Here is a 23,860-nt window from a genome sequence, read left to right on the forward strand (position 1 = left end):
TGTAGATTGTAAAGCAAGTATTCGAACTGTTCTTCCTACTAAGTATTTCCTAAAAACTCTTTATCTTAAGATAAGGAAATATCGTTTTGAAACCGTGTTCAACGCCTTCGAATGAGGTAAGGGAGTCAACACAAAAGATCCACCTCCTATAAAAGCTCCATCGCGAGTTGTCAATATCAAACACAATTAATAGCTCTCATAATAATTAGAAAGTATCAGTAAAAATGGTGCAGCTTAAGTTCCTGTGTCTTTTCCTTGCCATCATGACGATTGCGGTTCTGGACTCCAACGTGGCTGAGGCAAGAGACTGCCTTTCTAGAACGTTTTCTGGACCCTGTTGGGCTTGGAGCGGTGAACAGTGCCGACGCCTTTGCAAGGAAGAAGGACGTGTCAGTGGACATTGCAGTTCCAGTATGAAATGTTGGTGTGAAGGATGCTGAGCCAACTTCTGTTTTTTTTTTAGATCAAAATATGATTCTATATTCTGTAATTAATATTCAAAATAATTTAAACAAATATAGAAGTCCTATTAATACATACTTACGATGTACCAACCATGAATTGTGTAACGACGTTTTACTATCTTCAATACAAACCAATAGTTTTGACAATGCAAGGAATGCATTAATTACAATTAACTTGGGCTGATTATGTTTGGCGTTTATTTACAAACATATACAGGTGAAAGTCAATGCAGATCATAAAATAATACATGATGTTTGCATTTAATGTATATTCATTATAAAGTTCGACGCAATTAAAATTAAATATAAACTAGTTTCTCGCTTGTTTGTGTGGTAAAAACTCTTCTTCTCTTTACATATAGCGTTTAAGACTATTAAGAATAGGGGACTATATGCCTAACCGTACACACAATACCTCTATGTATTTTGTAAACTGTCTTTAGTCATTCGCTAATCCGTAGTTAACTATTGAATACAATAATTTATTTATTCACGTAGGTATATAAACTTTCTCAAAATGTAAAAAACGTAGTACATATGTATTCTCTGTTGGTTGGGCTCTCTTATCGACTTACAACTAACGCAATTAATTAACTACAATCGAAGGGGTTTAACATACTATATATAGTATATACGAATGACATCATCATTAACTGCATGTTCCATTAAACTTTGTGTAATCTGCACTATCAGATATTTCTCTCTTTTTTCTTTTGATTCTTCAATTAAACTAGCTCAGTGGTCAGCGACTTTCCTCATCTATCAATTCAATGCTCTCCCATTTATGCCTAAAATTCCACTAAGAACAAATAATGATACAAACACTAAAACACGAACGCTGCACCAGGGCAGACCAGTCTCCAGTCTTGCAGCACGCACAATTAAAACGTTAAACTAGGCTCCTTAATTAGAGGGCCACCTCGTCACCGTTGCGGGTGCTGAGGGGTGGCACCTGCTCCTGATACTGCTGCTGTTGTTCGGCCAGCAACTGGAGCTCCCGTCGCCGATGGGCCGTCACCGACAGGCCGTCCATCGCGCTGCTGGAAGTCATTGGGTTGTTGGCGCTTGGCTCGTACCTTATATCACGTATTGATGTTGCTCCTGCTGTGGCTGCTTTTGTTGTTGTAGCTGCGGTGGCAGTGGCTGCTGCGGTTGCTGTTTTGGTCGTGGCAAAGTGTACATGTTGTTGTGCCTGCTGTTGCTGTGGCTGTTGTCAAAATGAATCACTCCTTCCCGCTGACCCTGCCGACGCCGCAATTGAAGTTGTTGACGCTCCTGCTGTCGCGGTGGCGGTGGCACTACTTGCGGCTCCTCCTCCTTGGTTGCCACTGGAAGCGGTGACCTCCAGCAGGGAGCCCGCCTCCACATCGCCAGCCTGTCGGGCGGCATTGCGCTGTCGGCACAAATACGGTGAGTTGGTGGGTGAGGGCAGTTGGTTCTGCAATAGGGAAGTTGAAATACGATTCTGATAAGATGAAATCAAATCCTAAGCTCACCAATTTGTTGTTATTCTGGCAGCAGGTGGCCTTGACACAGCCCTCCTCCGTGGTGGGACAATCCAGGGCGCAGCAGTCGGAGCCGCTCATGTTGATGCTTGAGGTGCCATCGGACATATTGCAGCCCTCGATCTCACTGAACTCTGGCTGAATGGTGGTTGAATGGATACCCTCGTTGTGGAAGAACTCCTTGACCTTCTCTGCAATCTTCATGTACTCCGACAGGTTACGGCAACTGTAACAAAAAATACAAAAAAGGGTAAGATCACGCTTACTTTTGAAAGAATATAATACAAACTCACCGAATGTGGGCAGAGGCAATGATGCGGTCTCCCGCCAGCTGCCACACATGGAACTCGTGCACGGCCAGCACACCGTCGACCTTCTCGAGCAGTCGCTTCTGAATAGCATCCACCTGGATATGGGTGGGCACCGTCTGTAGCAGGATCAAGGCAGACTCGCGAAGCAGCGGCCACACAGAATGCAGGATCAGGACCACCAGAACGATGGACAGGGCTGGATCCATATAGTAACGGTACTTCCACTCGGTCTTCCACACAACCATCGCACTGATCACCACGATAATGCTGCCCAGGGCATCGCTCAGGACGTGCAGGAAGGCGCCGCGCATATTCATCTGACCGGGGTCGTGGCTATGACCATGACTAGACTTCTTCACTGCCTGCTTCTCCTTTTGCTTCTCATAGGCATAATCGTTCTGCTCATCATCGCCCTCGTCCATGTTGGCCAGTTCGGTGAGACGGCTGTGGTTGCGGGTGAGACCGCCGCCATGCGAGTGCCCATGGTGACCGCCATGCTCTGGAATAGATAATTCGTAAGTTATAGCTTTTAACTAAATATATTTATAAGTTTATTTTACCGTAAAGCAGACAGAGCCCAATAACATTCACCAACAGGCCCAGGGCTCCCACAATAACCAGCAGCTCGGGCTCGTGAATCGGTTCCTCTTCAATGAATCTGAAAAAAGACATAAATACAGGTTTAATAATAATGTTTATTTGGTTAATTATTAGACTAGTAGTTAAACAAAATCGGTTTGTTAATAAGTGATTAATGTTTTATACAATCTCTTTAAACTTCACTGTAAGCAACATATTATTCTCACAAATTGCTGTACCCCGATTTTATCTTAGTATACTTTGTATACTTTTATCAATGGGAAAGTGCTTCCCATTCCACCAACTTCTGGACATCGTACCCCTGCCTTATCAGTGCACATTTTAGTTTATGGCTTTAGAAATTATCAGTTATTGTGGCTTTAATTATGGTTAAACACTCTACAAAGTTTTTGCAATTATGTCATTAGTTTTTATCAATTTTAAAAATTTAAATGAATTCAGTCAGAGATTATGGTATCAATAATCCGATTAGGCAGTTCGAATTTTTGTAAAGGCTGTTTGTTCTAGAAATTTATTAGGCATTTGATTTTTGTATTAAATAAATAACAATAGCTGGCGTTACCCAGTAAATAAAAGGGTATCGGTAGCAGTAGCTATTGGCAACAGATTCACCTCGTAAAGCTTTTGATATATATATTCGCGCAAAATGCGCCCGGAATGCAAATGGAAATCAAGTGAATAATTCACAAAACACACAGAGAATTATGCGAACAGAAAGGTGGCAGTAAAATCCGAACGAATTAAGTGATTCAAGAAAATTTAATCAAATCACGTTAATACACACGCCGCGATGCCAAGGCGAGGAGCTTATTATTGCTTACTTCTCACAGATCATCGAGCAACTGGGTTTTGGGTGTGGATCGTTGATCCGTAATTACTCTCAATGCGGGTAATGCTCGGGAAAGCAGATTTTTCTACTGATTGATAGGAATTATGAGAGATTAAATATTTTAAATCGATTACGAAACCCCTTATAGGAATAAGAAATTGTTTTTAATTTGAAATGAGAAGCACTTCAATTTATGTGGGAAGACTTTTAAAGAGATAATGTTGTTTATACTTTCTGATATTTTATGAATATTTCTCCTATATTAATTCAAGGGAAACTCACCTCTTACACGCCTCAATGGTGATGCTGAAGCACAGGGCCACCAGGAACACAGCGTTGACCAAGGCTCCAAGAACTTCAGCTCTGGCCCAGCCAAAGGTGTTTTTTGACCACTTTTTCGGCGACATCTGTCGAGGTAAGACAATTTAGTAGGAATTCTTTGCAATGGGGATGGCATGAACTCACCTTCACAGACAGGAAAGATATAACCAGGGCGGCAATATCGCCCAGCATGTGGAAACTGTCCGCTACCAGAGCCATGGAATTGGTTACATAGCCCACAATGATTTCCACAAAGAAAAAGAAGGCCGTCAGCCACATCATCGAGAGCAGGCGGCATTTTTTGCCCGAGTACTTGGCCATTTTGGAGAAGCTGCAAAAATATAAAATTGTATATAGTTAGCAAATATATAAATAGTATTAAAAGTAATGAGAATATCTTAAAAATGCACCTAAAATCAAAAACCAGTGCCTTGGAGAGAAGCAATAAAGTGTCTAGCAATTATTTAAAGAGGAAAAACAACCGAATAACGACTGGGGATAAGGGCAGCTGTTATTTTATTGCCACCACCCATAACCAATATATTGGCCTTTCGAAATATCAATCAAAGTTTAGCTCTCTCTCAGTTCATTCAACCTATATTTTATGCAGTCAACAAATCGCCTGCAATGTGCCAACCTTTGAAATCGTTTTTGCCGCACAGCAAAACACACACAGTACACACACCAAAGACACTGGAGACGACACGCACACCCAAACAAATTACCAACAAATTGAGTTTTTCAATTGTTTTCCATTGTTGCTGCTCGAACTGTTTTCCATTTAGTTCCATTTAGCCTTTTGTGATGGCAAAACTTTTCCCCTTCGATGTAGGGATTTAATTGAATGCTATATGCTGTAGGGGGGAGAAGGAAGGAATTGGGAACTATCAAAAAGCCCAGTTTAAAGCGATGGCTTAGAGGCCTGAAAATGGCACGAAAATGAGGGGCTTGGCTATGGCCTTTTATAGTTTTACGTCTCGGTTGAGTAAATGGAAAACAACGAAAAGTATCTGAAAGTAGGGTCCTAATCCTAATTTGGATCCTAATTTAGGTTGAAATAATCTTGACCTTAGATTTAATCTTGGTAGAAAAATACTGGTATAAATGATGCGAATTATTCACTCGTATTTATCCTTTAAAAAATAATATTGTATTTCTTTTCTTGCATTCTTTGCAGTACGACACTCACGCAAAGAACTGCATTTCGGCTGCCTGGAAGGCTTAGACTGGGGGTCTGGGACTCCTCCTAGTGACTGATCGGGTTGGACGCTACTCTAGATCGACGTTGGACTGCCAGGCATGTTCCCTTGAATCAGCAGCGGTGGCAAAACGCGATATGTAAACAAAAACACAAAACATTTTCAACTGAATCGGCGACGATGGTGAGCAAAGAGATGTATCGGCATCGGGGCAAAAAAACAAAAAACGTTGCCAGGTAAAATATGGAGAGAGGGCAGTGCAGTGGGAATCGTATTAAATACATAAGGGTGACGGTGACGTTTTTTTTACCTTAGCTTGGTGTTGCTGCTGTGGCGACGGCCAAGAAAACAATTTGCATTTCTTTTGGGTAAAACCCCCGGCATAAGCACTAAACTATTCCCCGTTGGCCAAGCAACCAAGCTAAGGAAGTGTACACTCAGCTAAAGAAAGAACAAAAATTCATGACATTACTATTAGTTTCAGAGAATATATTAAAATATATTTTACAAGTAGTGAAATTGATTTATATTAACTTTCTGTTGCCTGTAATGACTCTGAAGGGATTTTTCGTATCAGAAATGTTTGTTTTTGACTCAGGGACCTTCCTTTCTTGTTGTTTACACCACACCATATTATTATGCCACAAACATAGAACCCATTTAGCATACCTAGTTCCTTTGTAGTCTCTAGATATACGGCCTGTTACCAGGCAGGGATCACTGTCCCGGAATCCGCATCATCGTCAGCAGCATTCCCATTCCTACTAAGTAACAATGGCAACTAACTGATTGTGTAATCTCCTCGCGTTTTGCTGTTATCGCGGCTGGCCCGGCCACTCCCCCGCAGCCACCGCCGCCAGCCATAAATAATGCTCGTTGTAGAACGCTTGGCACACGAGACGCCAAAAGCGCACAACTCTTCACATTTTATTTTTGCATTCTTTTGGATCTTTATCGGCTTGCCCAGAATTTTCTTTCCGACTTTTTTTTGTGTACCGTGTGTGTACCGTGCGCAGTAATGCCAATAAATGTGTACTTTATTCACAATCTGGGCAACGGACCGATCTTCTGGCCCTACCATCTCCATACCCATGGCCGCCTGCGAACAACCACATATGACTAAACTAGATAAACACGGCCTGATAAGCCTATATTTGGCAGCCTGTGCGCAAAAAGCAAACAATTGCTTATCGGATGAACAGAAAACTGGCTGCTGCTGGGGATAAGTAGGGCTGGGAGCGAATCTGAAACCTGGATGGGCACTTTGAGACACGGAGTCATCGTTGCATACAATGTGGAGGCTGCTACATTTTGTCAGTCAGCCAAATATTTACTCAGAGGCATTACTATTTGTATATTTTCTTTTTTATTGCCAGCCAGGCGCTGGGATTTCCCTGAAGTGCATTGAGCTGGCAGCTTGAGGAAAACCAGTGGCTCAATTTCACGATTCATAAACACTAGTCCAGGAAATGGCAACAAGTTTTTAAACAGAACGCGAAAATATCAAATATCGCTTAAGGTTTGGCGTACAAGGTGGTTCTGCTTGAAGAAATATGCCTTAATCAAGGGAATAACTTAGAAAACTATATTGCATTCCTTCTAGCTTAGAAGTTAGCTTATGTAAACAAACTAGGTTTTATAAACCAAACTAGGGTAGTGAAGAAGGCTTTGTCTAGAAATCCAAAGTTTTAATTACATATTTTCACCTTATCGTATATAACCCATATTACACCAAGAGAACGATCTAATTAAACAACTGCAGTGCGCTGCAAGCAAATTAATCTAAAATCAACAATGAGCAATGAAAGGAAATGAGCTGAATAACAACTTACATGCACAGCGAATGGATTCCAAAAAAGAGTATTTAAATAATGGCAAATACTTGAGCTCGTGCCCGTATCTATATATCGCGGGGAGAGAGCACACTGGAAACCTCGTCCGTTCACACTCGAATAGGCACTGTTTGAATAAATTCCCGGACCCGATTTCCCTGCCCTGCCGTAGGCCGAGTACCTGTGGTAGCGAGTACCTGCTCCTCGCACATGGCAGATAGGGCCAACAGTGCTGCAAGCCAACAAAGTGGTCAACTGGCAAGGCTTAAAATGTGTCACTTGCAGCTGATAGCCGGCAGCCGATAGCCACCTTCGCCCGGTAGAGCTCTTAAGCCCTCCAGGCAGCCCCATCCATGTCTGTCCCTGTCCAATGGGCGGACGTGCTCCGCATAAATGGACGGACAAAAAACTATGGCTACACTATTGATGAAATCAATGTCCCTCTCTTTCGCGGCTTTTAGCTGACCAAATATTATGCCCTGGCCGAGTTGTGTCACAGCAGCCATTTGGGAGAGTGAAGAAGAAATGCAACGGATTTCAAAGTCTTTGGTTAAATGTGATTAAAGTGTTGAAATTTATCAAGTCTAAGTTTTAGACATTTAGAAACCTCACTTCCTAAAGTCAAAAAGTGAACAATAAGCCCTAACTATAAACAATTCCCTTTCGATGTCAATTGTACTTAAATTTAACTTGACATTGGCCACTCGGCCTTGGTGCTAAAAGTACGTGATCTGCTCTACAAAAATATATATAAATATATATGCAAAATATGTACAATCAAGCAACAAAGTATAAAAGGGAATCAAAGAGAAAATTTTGAATATTTATTCTAGATTTCCGGTTTGGCTCTAGCTCAAGGATGAGCCCCCCAAAGTGGGAGGTGTGAAACACAACCGTATCTATATGGTTTACATATACTATATACAATGCACTATGTACTAGTATTTCTCAGTGAAGAGCACGTGACATGCGTGGCCTACGCAATTAATTCAGACAATTTAACATGCAGCTCATACTCGATTGAATCAAAGTACAATTGCGATGCGGGAGGAGGAGGTTGATGTGGATGTGGATGGAGATGTGAAGTCGCCATGTAAAACATATGCACTCTCGACTGGTCGAAAACTAGGCTACAAATATTCTAGGTCAGGTGCTTTAATTGGTCTCTCCAGCTGGGCGATGGTTTACTCTCCTAGAAAAGGGTAAGCTTTGTGGGTTACTGAGCCAGGCGCAGCCAGCATAATGTGATAAGATTTTTCGGCATGATAAGAAAAATCGATCGCTTATGTTGTACAAAAGTACTCGAAAAACTCTATCAGATAGAAGAATTAATTGGGCGATCGGAAATGTAAAACAAGATTAATTAAACAGGAATTAAAGTAATTTAACATAATGCAAATCTTTCTTTAGTTTTAAGTAAATTCAACTAAAGTACCAAACTTGATAGTAACTGAATAATAATACGTAGTAGGGTTTTCTGTGTCATTTATTGATTTTCCCCCTTATCTAGTTTTTTGTTATGTGTAAGGACAGGCTATAAATATTCAGAGATGATTTAATGATAAGGAGTGCCTTGCAAAAGAATTGTAAAAACAAATATGGGTTGAGCTCTAATATAATGTATAATGATTTACCAAACTATATGATATAATAATATAAAACTAAAATAAACCTAAACTCTATTGATTTATGTTTGCTTTTAGTTAGTTACCTTTTTAGCTCTACCTTCAGGGGGACATTTACATCATTCACGACATTTAAAAGCAGAATGGCAATCAAATAATTATTTTAATGGCAGAAATTGCAGTTGACCCACAAACGAGGGAGCAAACGAAAGAGAATCATTTGTTCTCTAGGACGCCAACGTGGCGACGATTAACCCGATTCGCTTTTTTTTCTTTCCTTTTTTCAGACCCCCGGGAACGGAAAGGAACGGACGGAAAGCAGCCGGGAGTGCTACGGAAAAGAAAGGAAAAAGTAAAAGCCGGAATGGGAGGTGGGTGGGTTGCTTTTCCTGAGAACAAAAAAAGAGTCGAAAAGAATTGCATCTGGCTGGCAGGGGAGAGGTAAAAGTATTGCATGGATGTGTCAGCTAATAAATATATAGCCAGCGGCAACTCAATTGCCCCAATTTTCAAGGAGTGGCACAGCGATAAACAAATAGCAAAACTGACAAATCAAATTTCAATAAACACAATACATATAAATGCAACTGGGGTATGTGAAAGCCCTTCCTTGCTGTTGGAGCCAACTATGTCAAGGCCGCATATGGATAGTTTCACAGAGCTTTTAATAAACTTCAAAGTTGGAAAAATATTTATATAACAATGTAATAAAACTATACTCCTTTTGAATACATTAGATCAAGAAATGTACAAAGTTTAAACTTTAAAAAAGGTTGATAATACTTAAGATTCTTGTCCTTTCATAGCTCTCTTAATAAATGTTCCAAATTTCCGAATAACTCCATCATATCCCATGAAAATTCCAATATGGTCAGCAAATTCCACTGGAAAGGAAGGCTGCATCCGGACTACCTTTGAGATTAGAATATGCTATCGTTGGATGCGGTCTTTGTCCGTAGAGAAGGAGGCGGCTTATCTGGACCTAGCCTAACCTACTTTGGTTGCAATCATAAATTAAAGCGACTTTATGGTCACCATGGCAAACATAACCCAGTTGTGGCCTCTTTTTCAGAACTGCAACGCCAAGGTGTTTACCCACAAATCAAATTGTCCAGTATCAAATATTAAATGCTAATCAAATATTCACTAGTGAAACCAAACGAAATCAACTGAATAAATAATTGAACGTATAAATCAGAGCAGCAGTGCTGGGGCGGTGAGTTTTGTGGGTTTTAATTTGTTTGCCACAAAATTAAATTAGCACATATTGATTTTTGCTCCGCCCCAGCAGCCCCAGGAAATTTTCGCTGATGAACTGGGAGAACAAAAAGAGTTGGGAAGTCACTTGGGTGACCTTTAAATCGAATTATTTCAACCATAGCGAGCAGGCGACATTTTTACTGTGATTTGATTAGGGGCGGAGGAATATGTACATATGTATGTGTATATATAGACTTCTCAAAAAGGAATTTCAAATGAAAAATGGTAATAAAAATTAAAAAAAAAGGATACAGGAAATAAAAACTTAATGTACTTTTATAAATAATTGACACATAAAAATGTCGATTCTATAAATGCGAATTTTCTTTCTTGTTTTTGTATTTATATTTCTTGCAAATATAGAAAAAAAAACAAAAAACAAAAAATGCAGGGAAATCCGCACGGCACGGAACATCGACCAAAACAATGGCAGTGACTCAGAGAGAACTTGAGAGATAAAGAATCCATACGAGAAACGATGATTAAGCCCGTCGTCGCATGGGCTATATATGATAATGACAGCGGCAAGTGATGTGCGGAAAACCAGTTTTCGAGGCCGGGAATCACGGGAAACGGCCATAAATAAAGTATAACAAGTCCTAGGCAAAAGACCCTCGAAAGAAAGCCGCGGGATCAGATCGATTGTCAAAAGGGAGACATCATATGGGGACGCCTCTACCTGACAGGACCCGCCCAGGTCGGTGACCCAGGTGCTCGGTCACTATAGCAATAACAATGGACAGGAAGGAAGACATGGTTGAACAGGTTAACTTTGGTAGAAATGAAAAAGTGCTACCTAGGTACCTTGTTTTGAATATTATAATAACAGTAATTATCTTAACAAATGAACATTATTTAGAGAAATTGAACTTACCTTAGTTTGGAGTCTGGAAATAGTAATTAAAGTTGATGATCTTTGATTGCAGAAACGCGACGTTGCTAAAATCGATATTAATTATGGAATTAATTTTCTATTCGTATTTATCAAGTTCAGTAACTATAGGTTCAATATTTTTCCCGACTGAGAATTTTTTTATTTGATTTTTAAATCTTTTAGCTTTATAAGCACATTTTCTGCAAATTTAAGCGGTTTTTAAAATAGGGTCTCTGGTTAACTTGAAATATAATAACCGAGTAAACGCGTTAATAATTATTTTATGAATTCAGCTTTTCTATAAAGTTCAACTTTAGTACGTTTACTGTAGGCTTTTAAAAATAATATTTTTATTCCGCAACAATAACGCGTGTAAGAACACTAAAACAGCATTTGCTGATTGCAGCTTCCCCCTCGTTCCCTGTAACCGATGTTCACTGTATTTACAAGTGCACTGCTTTTGTTTCGCGATAAAAGTGGAGAAAGACGGAAAACATCGTCTGATTTTGTAGCTCGCCTTTGTTGTTGTTACTGCAAGAGCAAAGGAAATGGAAATGCAAGTGTTGAACGAAATGCGCAGCATGCAAAGTAATCTTAAGACGTTTTAGTTTGACGCAAAATTCCTGCGCCCTATTCAGGGGGGTGGCGCACACACACACACACGCACTTCCTATCACACACACATGGAGCAATGAAAAAGGGGCTGCGGGCTCACAACGGCACGTGCACTTGTCCCGATTTCGGGGCCTTCGCTTCCACGTGAATTTACCGAGTCGCTGCGCTGAGAGTTGATTACTGCCACCTGCGAAAACGGCGCACGGCACAGGTGATGAAAACGCGGTGGAAAAAAATTATTTGCTTCGCCGAGGTTTTTTTTTGTTTTTTTTTTGTAATGTTGCCACATTTTTGTTGATATTTTTGCTGGTCACTCTGTGCTGTTATTTAACATTTTACATCTTACATGTCTAGAAAACCATTCTACATGTTTACAGACACTTGGGATCGTATGCTCATTTTTGGAGAATGTAAAATTCATAACATATCCGCTCTCAATACATTTTTTGTTTTATTTTGATATTTTAGTTTTGGCCACTCTGAATACCAAAGCGTGTCCGAATTTAACATTTTACTCATACAACTCTATAAACAAATTTTACACGTTTACATGTAGGAAGTGAAAGCATTAACAGCGTAAATTAACAGAATTTAAAACACTTCCCTACCGTAATTATCGGAGTCAAACATCGATATTTTGGTTGTGGCAATATGAAATCGCTATTTGAAATACATATAATACCGCCGGGAGCTTTTGTGACTGATTTGAAATCATTGATGATATTTAACCAGTTTGTACCACATAGGACAAGGATTATTGAAATTAAAATATATTAAGAACTGGTTACGTTTTTCAAAACAACACTATCGCTATATGCTTAATTGTATTTATTCCTACAGTCAACTTTCACAAAGTGCACTGCTTTCATTAGTGCACAGTTGTCATCAAGCAGTGCATCGACTTCATGAGTGCTAACAAAAAGGCTAAATTAAATAAAGAATAATGGTATAAATAAATATATATACAAAAAAATTAAATAAAATTCGAAATATTAAATAATTTTAATAATATAAAATTTAATATATCATATTTATACAAGATGTATGCGTTGTCGCTTTGAAAATGGCTAAAAGTGGCCAATAAACTAGCCAGAGCCTCATCTCTGGTAACGATCGTTGCCGCTTTAAGTTAGTCCCGCGATTTCCAGGTGAACAGGTGAACAATAGAGCAGAGCCACGATTAGCTCGGGTAATTACCCTGTGGTTACTTATATTTATTATTTTATCGCATACTGCGGCTAGGACATACAGGCTCCTTCTATTTGGGTTAAAATTAAATAAGACCCTTAACATGTTACCTGTTAATATATCAGTGTGTTTGAGTGTGTTTGAGTGAGTGATAAGATTAGGCGAACGGGTAAACGTTTCGCTCAGTGATAACAGGCCGCTGAAACTTGACAAAAGTGTAAATAAAAGAAGCCTAAAGTCGGTGAATTACTCATTTGAAAGAATTGCGAATTAGTGGAAGCTTCATATACTATATCCATGTGTATGTATATACAAGTCTGATGACAATAATAATCATCAGTGTCCGTAAACAAATTATTATGATAACAATAAATAAATAAATATGTATGTACGTGTGTAAGCAGAGGAGATATGCTCATATGAGCAGCTTCCGGCTTCGGCACCATTTAAGCTGAAATGTCCAGTGGAAAATTATCTAAATTGGATCACAACTACGACTAATGCTGTGTAGCGAGTCTGATATTGTTGTTGTTATGGTTATGGTCGGCGGTATTATAATATGTGGTCTACTTAGTTGTAGGTAAAAAGAAAGGGGAGAGAGAGGTTTTTTATAAGAATTATGGGGTTAAAAACATCCTATTTTTTAGTTCTTATATTAAAAACACAATTAACACAAAAGGAAACTATTGTCGGGAAGTTCATATAGTAATCTAGATCGACGCAGTTTCTTGTGCTGATCAAGAATATATATGGTTTATAGGGTCGGAAATGACTCCTTCGATGTGTTTTAAGCTTCTGACTGAAATGAGATTACCCTGTTTTGGGTATAAAAAAATAAATGGGAACAGACATTACGAAGTCGAAATATTAATACTCTTGTGTTGATTAGAAATTTGAGTGTCTTTTCCGTATTTATTCTATTGTTCATTATTTTATTAAATTATAGTATTTTGTAATGCAGAATTATTTTCTAGATAAATTCGAACCAAAAACCAATATAATTTGAATGGTTTTTTATTGATATTCTTTAATATGACAAATTTTTCGAAAAATCAAATTTTACAAAATTCATAACTATGCCAAAAAGGCATTAAATTCAATTCGGAAAGCTGTTCTATGCTGCTTTTTATTAGGTTAACAAATCTGTATACTAAATAAAACAATATTAAAAATTCAATTTTTTGTCAATTTTTGTAAATTTTAATGATGTAACCCCTTATCAAATTTTAAAAAATTGGCAAAAATTTTAAAAATTTATATTTGGACCGGTCATAGCTAGATCGATTTGCCTGTTGATTCTGATCACGAATATATATAATTTATAGGGTCGGAAATGACTCCTTCACTGCGTTTTAAGCCTCTGACTGAAAATATACTACCATGCCATGGTTTAAAAATATCTCACTATCTCTCGAATGTTATTATTTATTATTTTTATATAAAGTTGTAAAATTATTGGAAACCCAAATAAAAATCGAAAACAATTTCCCTTTTGTTGTTAAGCATCAAAGCCAAGCCGGGCCTGTGCCACTAAATTGTAATAAATAGAGGTAAAAAGTGAGTGTAGCTTTTGAATATTTATTGGTAAAAATTAGTGAAAAATTGGAAAAGCGTTGCTAACTTTTTAATTACCTTAACCAGTGGCAGTGAACGTGATCTCCATGGATATTCTGGATCAGGGAACACAGCGAGAAGAGAACGCGCTTCCAGCTAACCTGCAATTAGTGGGTTTTGTTTTTGTGTCTGTCCACGGCGACCATTGTCACTTGTTAGCCGTTCGGCGGGTCATTGCCCATTACAATAGTATACAAAAATAGTACATAGAAAAAAATAGAAGAAAAAAAGCCAAGTTGCACTGGCAATTTCCCCATCTGCTGGGATTGGCTGACGTCACACTGGTAAAATCCATTGCAACGAACACATTTCATTTAATTTCGTTTCAGTTTTGATTTTAATTTAGTTCCCCTCTCTCTTTCACTCTCTGGCTGTTGGTCATTAATTTGCAGACATGCAACAACTGTTGCAGCATTGCCATTGTCCGATATATCCGGTATAATGCTCTTATTATTCGAACTGTTTGGCCATAGCCTTCCCCCTGTGGTCAACTCGCTGCGTGAGGAAATATTAATAAGTGCATTTCTAATAAATAGGTGCCGTGAATGGTGAAAATAGTGGAAATAGTGATTCACCGAGTTGATGGCCGAATACTCTATATCTTTTGGTTAGAGCAATTGCTTATCAGTAGCCACTTGCTGGTTTTTACCTCATAATTATTATTTGATAAGATTTAACAGGCATTGACCATTTATGGCAAGAAATTGCCACTGCAAATACACTGAGATATATCCTAGGGATACACTGCGATTATCAGTGATTTATTTTAAAAATATAAAAATTAGTCAGGTAACATATGAGGATTATTAAAATTAAAAAACTAAAAATTAGCTTGAATCATAAGAGTACCAAATTTATCCCCAAATGTATACCTAATTTCGATATATTTAATATTATTTATTATATTTAACGTTTCTCGTTTTTCTATATTTATAATAATTAATATATATTTTTGTAAATAATTTATATTTGAAGAGTAATAGGCTATTGTTTACTTTTCTTTCTGTGCATAACTGTTGCTTCTAATATCAGTTGTTTGAGCTTAGACTGCGACACCGCGTGAGAGAAATAAGCTATCTGAGCGTTGCTTTTGTTTAGCCCATTTGTTTGGCCTGCGCTCTTTATTTATTGTTACCTACCTGTGTCAGAGAAAGAGAGAGAGAGAGTGAGAGAGGGAGAGGGAGAGTCAGAGGGACTGAGAGCGAGAGGGAGTGGAGCTTACCTGAGGCACAACTTGCGACACCTTTGGCCGCCGCTCGCTGGCAGAGTTCAGTTCAGTAGCAATCGGCAGCCGGCAACAAAGCCAAAACAGAGCAATTAGTCTCGACCGATATACAGTGTTCTCTTCGTATATATCCGCATATATAGGGTTAAGAAGCGCACAAAGTAAACCATGTAAAGTCTAGCGATTACGGTGAAGATATGGTAATGTGCACTACATAGCCACCAGAAGGTACACCTAATGGGAGCTCACTACTCACTTACTTACGATCTTTTTTTTTTGCTGTAACCTTTTTCAGTTGGTTGTGCGGTGATCTGACCTGACACAGCTGTCCCAAGAGCTTCGGATAACGAGATTGATATATAAAGATATAGACAATGGCCTCCAATAGCAGCAGCACCACAGATCTGGATAGCCAGGTCAATGTGGAGGACTTGCCCATAACGTTCAAGGTGAGTCTGCATTGCGGAATGGCTATTTAAATGCTGTGAAATGACTGGCACAAGTTCGGTCACCGATCCCCGTAAACACCTCTTTCATGGTGGGTTATACACTGGGAAACATTATTAAATTATTAAGGATAAAATAGATTTATTTAATATTTTATTTCTTCATTTAATTTTTGCACAGCATTTAATATTGCCTTACTTCAAAAAATGTATTTATTGTTTTAAATGTACAATTTATAATTAGAAATGTATGCTATATTTTCTTCGAGTGTTGTAATCCAACCCAAACATATGTACATATGGAAATACCACCCGCACTCGAAACCGAAATGGCCAAAAATGAAACGAAAAATAACAGAGCCAGACACGCACGCGTCACGCCCTGTTGAACCCGAGAGAGCTCTCACATACAGAAACTTATGAGCAGCAGCGGTGGCTCCAACTTTTTGGCCCGGCTGTGGACATCCGGTCGAGAACCGCGGCCAGGTCGGATGCAAATGAAGCGACTCTAACGGCAACGCATGCGCAGCGGAAGCGAGTGCCACCAATGAGCTGTCCCAGAGGCACCCCCACAAAAAAATCTCTCACACGCCAAATGAGAGAAAAATGCGGTCTTTTGTTGAGAGTTTCAGGTTTCCCAATATATAATATTTAAGAATTAGCAAAAGCTTTCAAGAAGCAACTCTCTTTTGTCTAGACTTTAAATATTATTAAAAACTTATTAAAATATATATCATTTCCCTACTTACAGGTAAAATACATTGGCTCGGAGGTGGCTCGTGGATTATGGGGCATCAAGTACACCCGCCGGCCCGTGGATATTATGGTGGGCGTGGCCAAGAACCTGCCGCCCAACAAGGTCTTACCGAACTGTGACCTAAAGGTATCCACCAACGGCGTCCAACTGGAGATCATTTCCCCCAAGGCCAGCATCAATCACTGGAGCTATCCCATAGACACAATATCGTACGGAGTGCAGGATTTGGTCTACACCAGGGTCTTTGCAATGATTGTGGTCAAGGATGAGGCTAGTCCGCATCCGTTCGAGGTGCACGCCTTTGTCTGCGATAGCCGGGCGATGGCCCGTAAGCTGACCTTTGCCCTGGCCGCCGCCTTTCAGGATTACAGTCGAAGGGTTAAGGAGCTGGCCGGGGAGGAGGATGACCAAACTACCGGGGACACCATAACGCCGACTCGCCAAAAGTTTGCCATCGATCTGCGGACACCGGAGGAGATCCAGGCGGGCGAACTGGACCAGGAGACGGAGGCGTAGGCGTAGGCAACGTGGGGTTGTGTTCAATGTCAATGTGATGTCATAGTTACTTATCGTCCAGTGTCCACTGTATTTTGTATATTTTGTAGTTCTCTCACCTGGTAGTTGCCTCATACAGCTAATTACCCAAAGCTTAAGTGTTAATGCGATTTGTAAACGATTTTCTATAATAAAATACGAATATTGTATTTGAAATATTTTAAAAACAAAAATTCCTTCCATCTTCTGTCTCAAAATCAGCACTTTGATCTTTGTATTTAATTTCTGTTATTTTTTTATACTTGTTTATATGTGTAATTTAGAAACAAACAAGTTTGTGTTTTAAGTCTTTTGTTAATGTGCTGAGAAGAGGAAGAATTTTGTTGTGAAAAAGTGCAGTTTTTTCACTGAAACATACTCTTTAAAAATCACTTATTTATTGGCTTAACTTTATATAATATTTAAATTATTAATATGTCTTTGGGTTGCTCTTAAGCTTACCATCTCTACCGTTCAGAGGTTGAATGCAATTTGGCAAGACACAAGACACTCAAACCTCTGCACGATGGAATTAATTAGCTGGCCGAAAACATTTCGAATTATATTTTTACCACACAAAGCAAACTAAGTAGTTTAAGTTTTAAATTTTTATTATTTTTATTTTAATTTTTTTTCTCTTTTTGAATATTTTTTGTTGTAATTTTCTTCGACACTCGTGGGAACAACAATTCTAAACTTAAATTTCAACTCTCGTGCGCGTCTTTCCTTTGGGAAATGTGGCCATAAAACTAGGAAATCAAAAATAATTAATGTAGAACTTGCCTAGGTGCAAATGAGTGGGATAGCGTTTTAGGGAACTAGGAGGTGTGAACGGGGTTCCGGTTCGGGCTAAGAGGGAGCAGGAGGCTGGTCCTCTCCATGGACTGCTATCTATCCGTCTATCTCTGTTATCTCTCTCTGGGAGCTTAGCTGGCATCGGCACGGAACAGGAAGCGTCGCTTGCGGGCATCCATTTTGGGCTCCCTGATCTCCGGCTGGGATTCTGGTACCGTTTCCACCTTGCTTCCGGTCACGGGCAGCGTCTGCACCTTGGACATGGCTGGTTCGGCGGCTGAGACGCGCTTGTAGATGGGCAGGATGAGCTCCTCTTGCTCGGGCATCGGCTCTGGCTGCTGCTCGACTGCCTGGACGGGAGTGCTCTGAACCAGGGTCATGGGTGCCGCGGCACCTGGCGTGAGTATCAGCTCCATGGGAGCCATCTGATCCTTCTTGGGGGTCTGGTCGAGGCGCTCTTTCACCAGCTCCACAATGTCATCGATGCTAATGGAGGGCATGTAAGAGGCGGTAACTAGGCTCTCCTCCTGGGCATCATCATGGCTGGGCGTCTCCTCGGGCTTGGCTTCAGCCTCAGGAGTGATTTCCTTCTCTGCCTCGGCAATAGTTTCCTTGACTTCTTCTGGAGTAGCTTCTTTCACAGCTTCTTGGATCTCCTCAGTAGGGGTTTCTTCTTTGACTTCCTCTGGTGTTTCTTGTGCCTTCATTTCCTCAGGCACCTCTGATGGCTCAGAGATCTCGGAAACAGGCTCAGCATCCATTGGAATAACCTGAACTGGGATCTGATAGTCCATTGGCAGATGGTTGAGCTGCATGATGTTGATGATGGGTGAGTCCTTCATCATCTCATGCTTTTCGTTCTTTTGCTGCTCCGATTCTTCTAGGATTTGCTCTTCGACGGATGCATTCTTGTCCACGATCTCGGGCTCTGGCAGCTTGGCCTCCTCGATGGACACATCTGCATTATAAATGGGTGCCATGTCAGTCTCGGGTTTCTCTTCGTTCTTTTTCAGGGTATTAAGGAAATCAGTGATCAGTTGCTCCGCCTCAGCGGCCATGACAGGATCGACTGGCTTGAAGCCACCCAGGGACTCCTGGGTCTCTCCACCTTCTACTGGCTCTGCGCTGTTGCTGCTGCTATCAAGGATTTCCTCCACCAACGGACTGTGTTGCTCCATTTCGGGAGTGGCAGGCATGCTCTCCGGGGCATCGGCTGGCTTGGCTGCCTCCAAAGCTTCAATGCTGACGTGGGTTTCCTCATTGGAGTTGCTGGTTTCGATGATGGCAGGATCCGCTTTGATATCCTCGGGCTTGACTTCATGGATCTCCTCAACCTGGGCTGGTACCTCAGGCTCATCTTCGGTCTTGAGAATCTCCTCTGGCTTGGTCGCATCTGCTGGCTTGATCTCCTCGATTGGCATGATCTCCTTTTCAGCTTGGATCTGGTCTGCTGGCTTGACCTCTTCTACAGACTTAACATCGTGGTCTACTTTGGTTCCTTCTTCTGGTTTGAACTCCTCTTCTGCCTTTACATTCTCCTGAGTTGCTGATTCTTTCTCTTCCTCCTCGGGCTTCTTTTCATCCAAACTTTCTACTATGACAGCGGGAATCTCCTCAATGGCTTCAATGGGTTTTACCTCCTCGATCCTGGTATCAATTTCAATCTTTGTAGGTGCCACCACTTCCGGAACTGTCTCTGGCTGAACGAAGGACAGGGCTGGCTCGGAAGCCTGAACCTCGGGCTCTTGGACTTCCACGGGAATAACTGCTGGCTCCGCGAACATTGTCTGCAGCTTCAGAGTGGGCTGGGGCTCACTTAGCTGAACCACAGCCTCGGTGACAGCTGGCTCGTTATCCACCACCACCACCTCCGCTTCCTCCACGGGCTTGGCTGTGCTCGTGCTCGCTGGCTTATTGAAGATCGCCGGACGCTTGCGAATGCCATTGAAGAGTTCATTTCTCATTGGTGGGGGAGCAGCGATGGCGGGTCTGAAGGCATGAGGCTTCTCCTTATTCGGCCTGATGGTGAATCGCTGTGGCTTCGGTGGCTTAGCCTCCACTTCCAAGGCGGCAACTGGTTCAGGAACAGCTTCCACTTCGGGAGCAGCGGTCGCCGGAACTGGTGTCTTTCTGTGGGGCTGCTGAGGTTTCCGGCGATTGGGCTTGGGCTTCTGGGCCTTGACTGGCTTTGCGGGCTTGGGGGTTTCCACAACAACAGGCTCTGCTGGGACCTCTGGCTCAGCCTCAACGGGTTTGGCATCCATCACCTCCTTTTCCGGCTCCTCACTCTCCTCGGGCGTGGGCTTAATCTCCTCCTCCACTGCACCACCAAAGTTGCCATTCAGCTCGTAGTACCTAGAGCTATCCGCGCACTCGATGGTCATGTCCTCGCGGCGCATGCAGGTGAAGGATTCCTGGAAAAGGAAGCATTGAAATCAAATCGAATGAAATAGTGACATTCTAGGAAACTCACCTGGCTGAATATAGTGTCCTCGGGGCAGATGAAGCTCCAGCGGAAGGTGTTCTCACGGCCATCGGCATAGGTCACCGGCAGGCATACGTGGAAGATCTGGCAATCGTTCTCCACATCCGCGTAGTAGCCATATGTCTTGTTCGAGCACGAGAAATTATCCGTAATGTCTGCCCGAATGGAGGTGGCATTGCTGGGCAGAGTGAGGGTTCCCAAGGAAGCTGCCTCCTGAGATGGAGCTGTCTCAACCTCCGCCTCAGGCTGCTCTGGCATTTCCACCTCAGCCGGCACGGGTTCCTCACGGACCATTGGGGTTTTTCTCTTCTGGAACGAAAAGAGATAATAATTAGTACATTTTATTTATATTTGATATTTATACATTTGATATTTATACATATTATATTTGTAAGACTATAAACATAATATAAATCTGGCAAAATAGGTATATTTAACTGGGTTGTGTAGAATATTATTTAAGAAAAATATATTACATATAAATATATAAATTTATTTATTACATTTTTTATTAACATATGCTTGGCGCATAATTATAAAAATATATAAGTTTTACAAATATAAAGGACCTAAAAGATTATAATTAAGACCCAACAACAATAGGGTAAAACTTATTGCTTTATAAGGCTAAGCAAATGATTATTATTTAATAAGAAACAAACCCTTTTATTATTGAATGTTTTATACCCTTGCAAGGGTACTATAATTTCAGTCACAAGCTTGTAACGCAGTGAAGGAGTCGTTTCTGACCCCATAAATCATATATATTCTTGATCAGCATTAGCAGCCCAGTCGTTCTAGCCATGTCCGGTCAAAAAATACATTTTTGACAATATTTTCGAAAATTGAAAATTTTTATAAGGGGTTACATCATTAAAATTGTCAAAATTAGACAAAAAATTTAATTTTCTAAATTTGAAAACTGAGTATGCAGATTGGTTAATCTATAAAAAATTAACATATATCCGCTTTCCGAATTAAAATGAATGATTTTTTGGCTTAGTTATGAGTTTTTAAAATTATGATTTTTGGACAACAATTGTCTGTTTTTATACCTTTTGCAGGCTTTTATAATTTTAGTCAAAAACTGACAATAGCATCAACGATCGCAGTATGCAGATTTGTTAGTGCAACAAAAACAAGTACAGAAAAGCTTTCCGAGTTAAAATTAATGAAATTTCGGCAAAGTTATGATGTCCGAAAAACTTTGATTTTTCAAAAAAATGTCTATTTTTATACCTTTTTGCTAGGTATTACTTTAAATCAGAAGGCTGAAACGTTGTGAAGGAGTCATTTTCGACCCTATAAACTATATACATTCTTAATCAGCATCAACCGCCCAGTCGTTCCAGCCATGTCTGGTCAAAAAATAAATTTTTGAAATTTTTTCGAAAATTGCAAATTTTATAAGTTGGTTACATCGTTAAAATTTTCAACATTTTACAAAAAATTTAGTTTTTTAAATTTTAAAAGTTAGTACGCTGGTTTGTCAGCATTATAAAAACAAGCACAGACCTGCTTTCCGAATTGAATTAATAAATTTTTGACTTATTTATGATTTGTTGAAAATTCATCTTGTTAAAGATATTTTTGTATCTAAGTTCCTATTTTATTTGCACATCGACCAACTTCTAAAATACAGTTTTAACCACTTGTCTAGTCAATATTTAACAAATTTATCATGACCATTTTAAAAGATCTACCTATTTTACTTTACTTTGTCGTAATACCAAATACTAAACTTAATTTCTGTATATGATTAGCCAGCTGCGACCATCATTCAGCTAACAAGGTACGTGATCGGCGTGGATAATCCAAGAAATCCAGCACGTGACCCTGCGATCACCTAGGGACCCGAAAAAATTTCACTTGTGTTCTAGTTTTGGTCTATTCGGTTGGCGGCAAGTGAAAATTGAAGCGAATCGAATCGAATCGACTGGAATCGAAAAAATAACCCCTGCCTTATTGTGCACTTCGCACCTGTTGCCGTGGCTGGCTGCCCCTTTAAGGGCCGCGCAGTGCAATTGAAGTCACTTTCGAATCGGAACGCTCAAATATTATCACATAATATTTTAGCCATATCGATTTATTTTTTTTATTTATTTTGGGCGCTGCATTTCAATGAGCTTTGAACGAAAGCCTTTCCCCCGTGATATCCCCAATAAGGGCCAATGGATGAGTAATGCTATTTTCATTGCAAATTTTAAATGGCTGTCGTATTAAGGGGAATTAGCTATTCCTGGAACATTCCACATGGCGAATTCTTGCCGGCTTCTACCTGTCATTAAGCCACCTGCAAGTGACTATAAATACCTTAGACCAAGAAGTCTCTTCGTTTCTCTTGGTTTCTCGGTGCTTGGCCGTTAAAGAAGGCTAAACGCTTGGCATACCAAATAAGCCGGGACTGAGCGAGAAGATGTACGATTTTCGACGGGGAGTATGCAAATGCACCGAGTCCCCCCAGAGGTTCAAGTTGTGTCCCATTAAAACTTTATCGTATGGCTCGGCGGGCCGGCAAACATTTTCGTTAACAGTTCTTCTCTCAGTAACCATTTCCGTTAAGGCGAACGGAAGTGGTCACTTTGGTGGTCAGGCTGTCTGCGGGATATTCCCGGTTGTCTGTGCTTAACGTTTTAACCGGTTATAGGATTGGAAGTTGGATACTTTGGGTTTATAAGATGTTAAATAATGAACGAATCACCCCAAATTTAATTTACCTGATTAAAAAATTTCTACTGAAACATGAATAATTTTTCGAGACTTTAGCTATTAGCTCTATTACTAGATAATCCAACTTAAGGATATTCAAATACAGATATTACCCGCTCATCGTAACAAATAAAAACTTTGTAAACCATGAGCAATATTAGTCGATTTAAGGATAAACTGCTATCAGGATAATACTTTTACTGGAAAACTAAATATTCCAATTTTATAGGTCACCTGTTTGCAATATCTACAGATTCTACCCGATCATTGTTCTGAAACTCACCTGGTGGGAACTCAGCGGTCCTGCGCTGCAGAGGACCGACAGAAGAATCAGCACACACACGGTTTTCCACATTTTTTTCGACACTGATTGTTCAGTTAAAGTCACTATATATGTAATTATAATATCACACTTGTCTTAAGCACATTCGATAATCCGTTTCGTCGGGCGATTTCTTTTCGAGGAGCTGTGAAGGATTGTGGGTGAGTGTGTGTGGTGTTTAATCCAATTCGGTTTCGATATCCAGGTCTTAAAACCAAGGCTTGCACTCGCACTGCGGCTATCACACCTGTGAGGCACCGTTGGCTAGGAAATACTAACTGCGACCGTCCGAACGGTGTGCCGCCCAATTTATATATTCTTCGCGCTGATTTATTAAGAATGCAAAAAGC

At 40.3% G+C, this 23,860-nt stretch overlaps 3 protein-coding genes and 1 pseudogene across 18 annotated transcripts; 2 read left to right on the plus strand and 2 right to left on the minus strand.

Moving 5' to 3' along the window:
• The first annotated feature begins 200 nt into the window (after positions 1–200).
• On the plus strand, positions 201–1,328 carry LOC110186927 (drosomycin pseudogene; annotated as a pseudogene). The gene has a single exon (XR_015270933.1). The product of XR_015270933.1 is annotated as a drosomycin pseudogene (transcript).
• ZnT63C (solute carrier family 30 member 1) lies at positions 640–11,772 on the minus strand. Of its 9 annotated transcripts, none has more exons than XM_020956867.2 (8): positions 11,590–11,772; positions 10,821–10,885; positions 4,175–4,361; positions 3,992–4,116; positions 2,841–2,938; positions 2,263–2,779; positions 1,961–2,195; positions 640–1,902 (listed from the first exon to the last, which is right to left on the minus strand). In XM_020956867.2, the coding sequence occupies exons 3-8, from the start codon at positions 4,349–4,351 to the stop codon at positions 1,678–1,680; spliced, it is 1,377 nt and encodes a 458-aa protein (XP_020812526.1). In that variant the 5' UTR covers positions 4,352–4,361; positions 10,821–10,885; positions 11,590–11,772; the 3' UTR covers positions 640–1,677. The 9 variants fall into 9 exon arrangements, with proteins under 9 accessions (XP_020812526.1, XP_086685803.1, XP_086685802.1 ...); XM_086829677.1 differs by having other exon boundaries at positions 10,821–11,020; positions 11,590–11,727; XM_086829676.1 differs by having other exon boundaries at positions 11,338–11,714.
• Positions 11,773–12,475: 703 nt separating this feature from the next.
• LOC110187354 (low density lipoprotein receptor adapter protein 1) lies at positions 12,476–17,393 on the plus strand. Of its 5 annotated transcripts, none has more exons than XM_020956748.2 (3): positions 12,476–12,624; positions 15,758–15,911; positions 16,660–17,393. In XM_020956748.2, exons 2-3 carry the CDS (start codon positions 15,837–15,839, stop codon positions 17,179–17,181), a joined length of 597 nt encoding a protein of 198 aa, XP_020812407.1. In that variant the 5' UTR covers positions 12,476–12,624; positions 15,758–15,836; the 3' UTR covers positions 17,182–17,393. The 5 variants fall into 5 exon arrangements, with proteins under 5 accessions (XP_020812407.1, XP_086685815.1, XP_086685816.1 ...); XM_086829689.1 differs by having other exon boundaries at positions 12,544–12,591; XM_086829690.1 differs by having other exon boundaries at positions 12,556–12,624; positions 16,153–17,393.
• A 549-nt stretch (positions 17,394–17,942) lies between these two features.
• Positions 17,943–23,601, minus strand: LOC110187647 (uncharacterized). Of its 3 annotated transcripts, none has more exons than XM_086829687.1 (4): positions 23,472–23,601; positions 20,468–20,788; positions 19,485–20,408; positions 17,943–19,448 (listed from the first exon to the last, which is right to left on the minus strand). In XM_086829687.1, the coding sequence occupies exons 1-4, from the start codon at positions 23,541–23,543 to the stop codon at positions 18,126–18,128; spliced, it is 2,640 nt and encodes an 879-aa protein (XP_086685813.1). In that variant the 5' UTR covers positions 23,544–23,601; the 3' UTR covers positions 17,943–18,125. The 3 variants fall into 3 exon arrangements, with proteins under 3 accessions (XP_086685813.1, XP_020812718.2, XP_086685812.1); XM_020957059.2 differs by having other exon boundaries at positions 17,943–19,400; positions 19,455–20,408; XM_086829686.1 differs by having other exon boundaries at positions 17,943–20,408.
• Positions 23,602–23,860: the final 259 nt, after the last annotated feature.

Source organism: Drosophila serrata, unplaced genomic scaffold, assembly GCF_035046125.1.
Source record: "Drosophila serrata isolate PLE 108 unplaced genomic scaffold, ASM3504612v1 contig_217, whole genome shotgun sequence".
Lineage (NCBI taxonomy): Eukaryota > Metazoa > Arthropoda > Insecta > Diptera > Drosophilidae > Drosophila > Drosophila serrata.

Bases quoted from the DNA above. Each gene is read 5' to 3' on its own strand.
- LOC110187354 (XM_020956748.2), top strand. From the start codon at position 15,837: ATGGCCTCCAATAGCAGCAGCACCACAGATCTGGATAGCCAGGTCAAT. The intron at 15,912-16,659 runs GTGAGTCTGCAT...CCCTACTTACAG, and splicing joins ACTTGCCCATAACGTTCAAG to GTAAAATACATTGGCTCGGA.
- LOC110187647 (XM_086829686.1), bottom strand. From the start codon at position 23,543: ATGTGGAAAACCGTGTGTGTGCTGATTCTTCTGTCGGTCCTCTGCAGC. The intron at 20,789-23,471 runs GTGAGTTTCAGA...TTTTCGTTCCAG, and splicing joins GACCGCTGAGTTCCCACCAG to AAGAGAAAAACCCCAATGGT. The intron at 20,409-20,467 runs GTGAGTTTCCTA...TTCCTTTTCCAG, and splicing joins AGGACACTATATTCAGCCAG to GAATCCTTCACCTGCATGCG.
- ZnT63C (XM_086829675.1), bottom strand. The intron at 4,117-4,174 runs GTGAGTTCATGC...TTACCTCGACAG, and splicing joins TATCTTTCCTGTCTGTGAAG to ATGTCGCCGAAAAAGTGGTC. The intron at 2,780-2,840 runs GTAAAATAAACT...TATCTATTCCAG, and splicing joins TGGGCTCTGTCTGCTTTACG to AGCATGGCGGTCACCATGGG.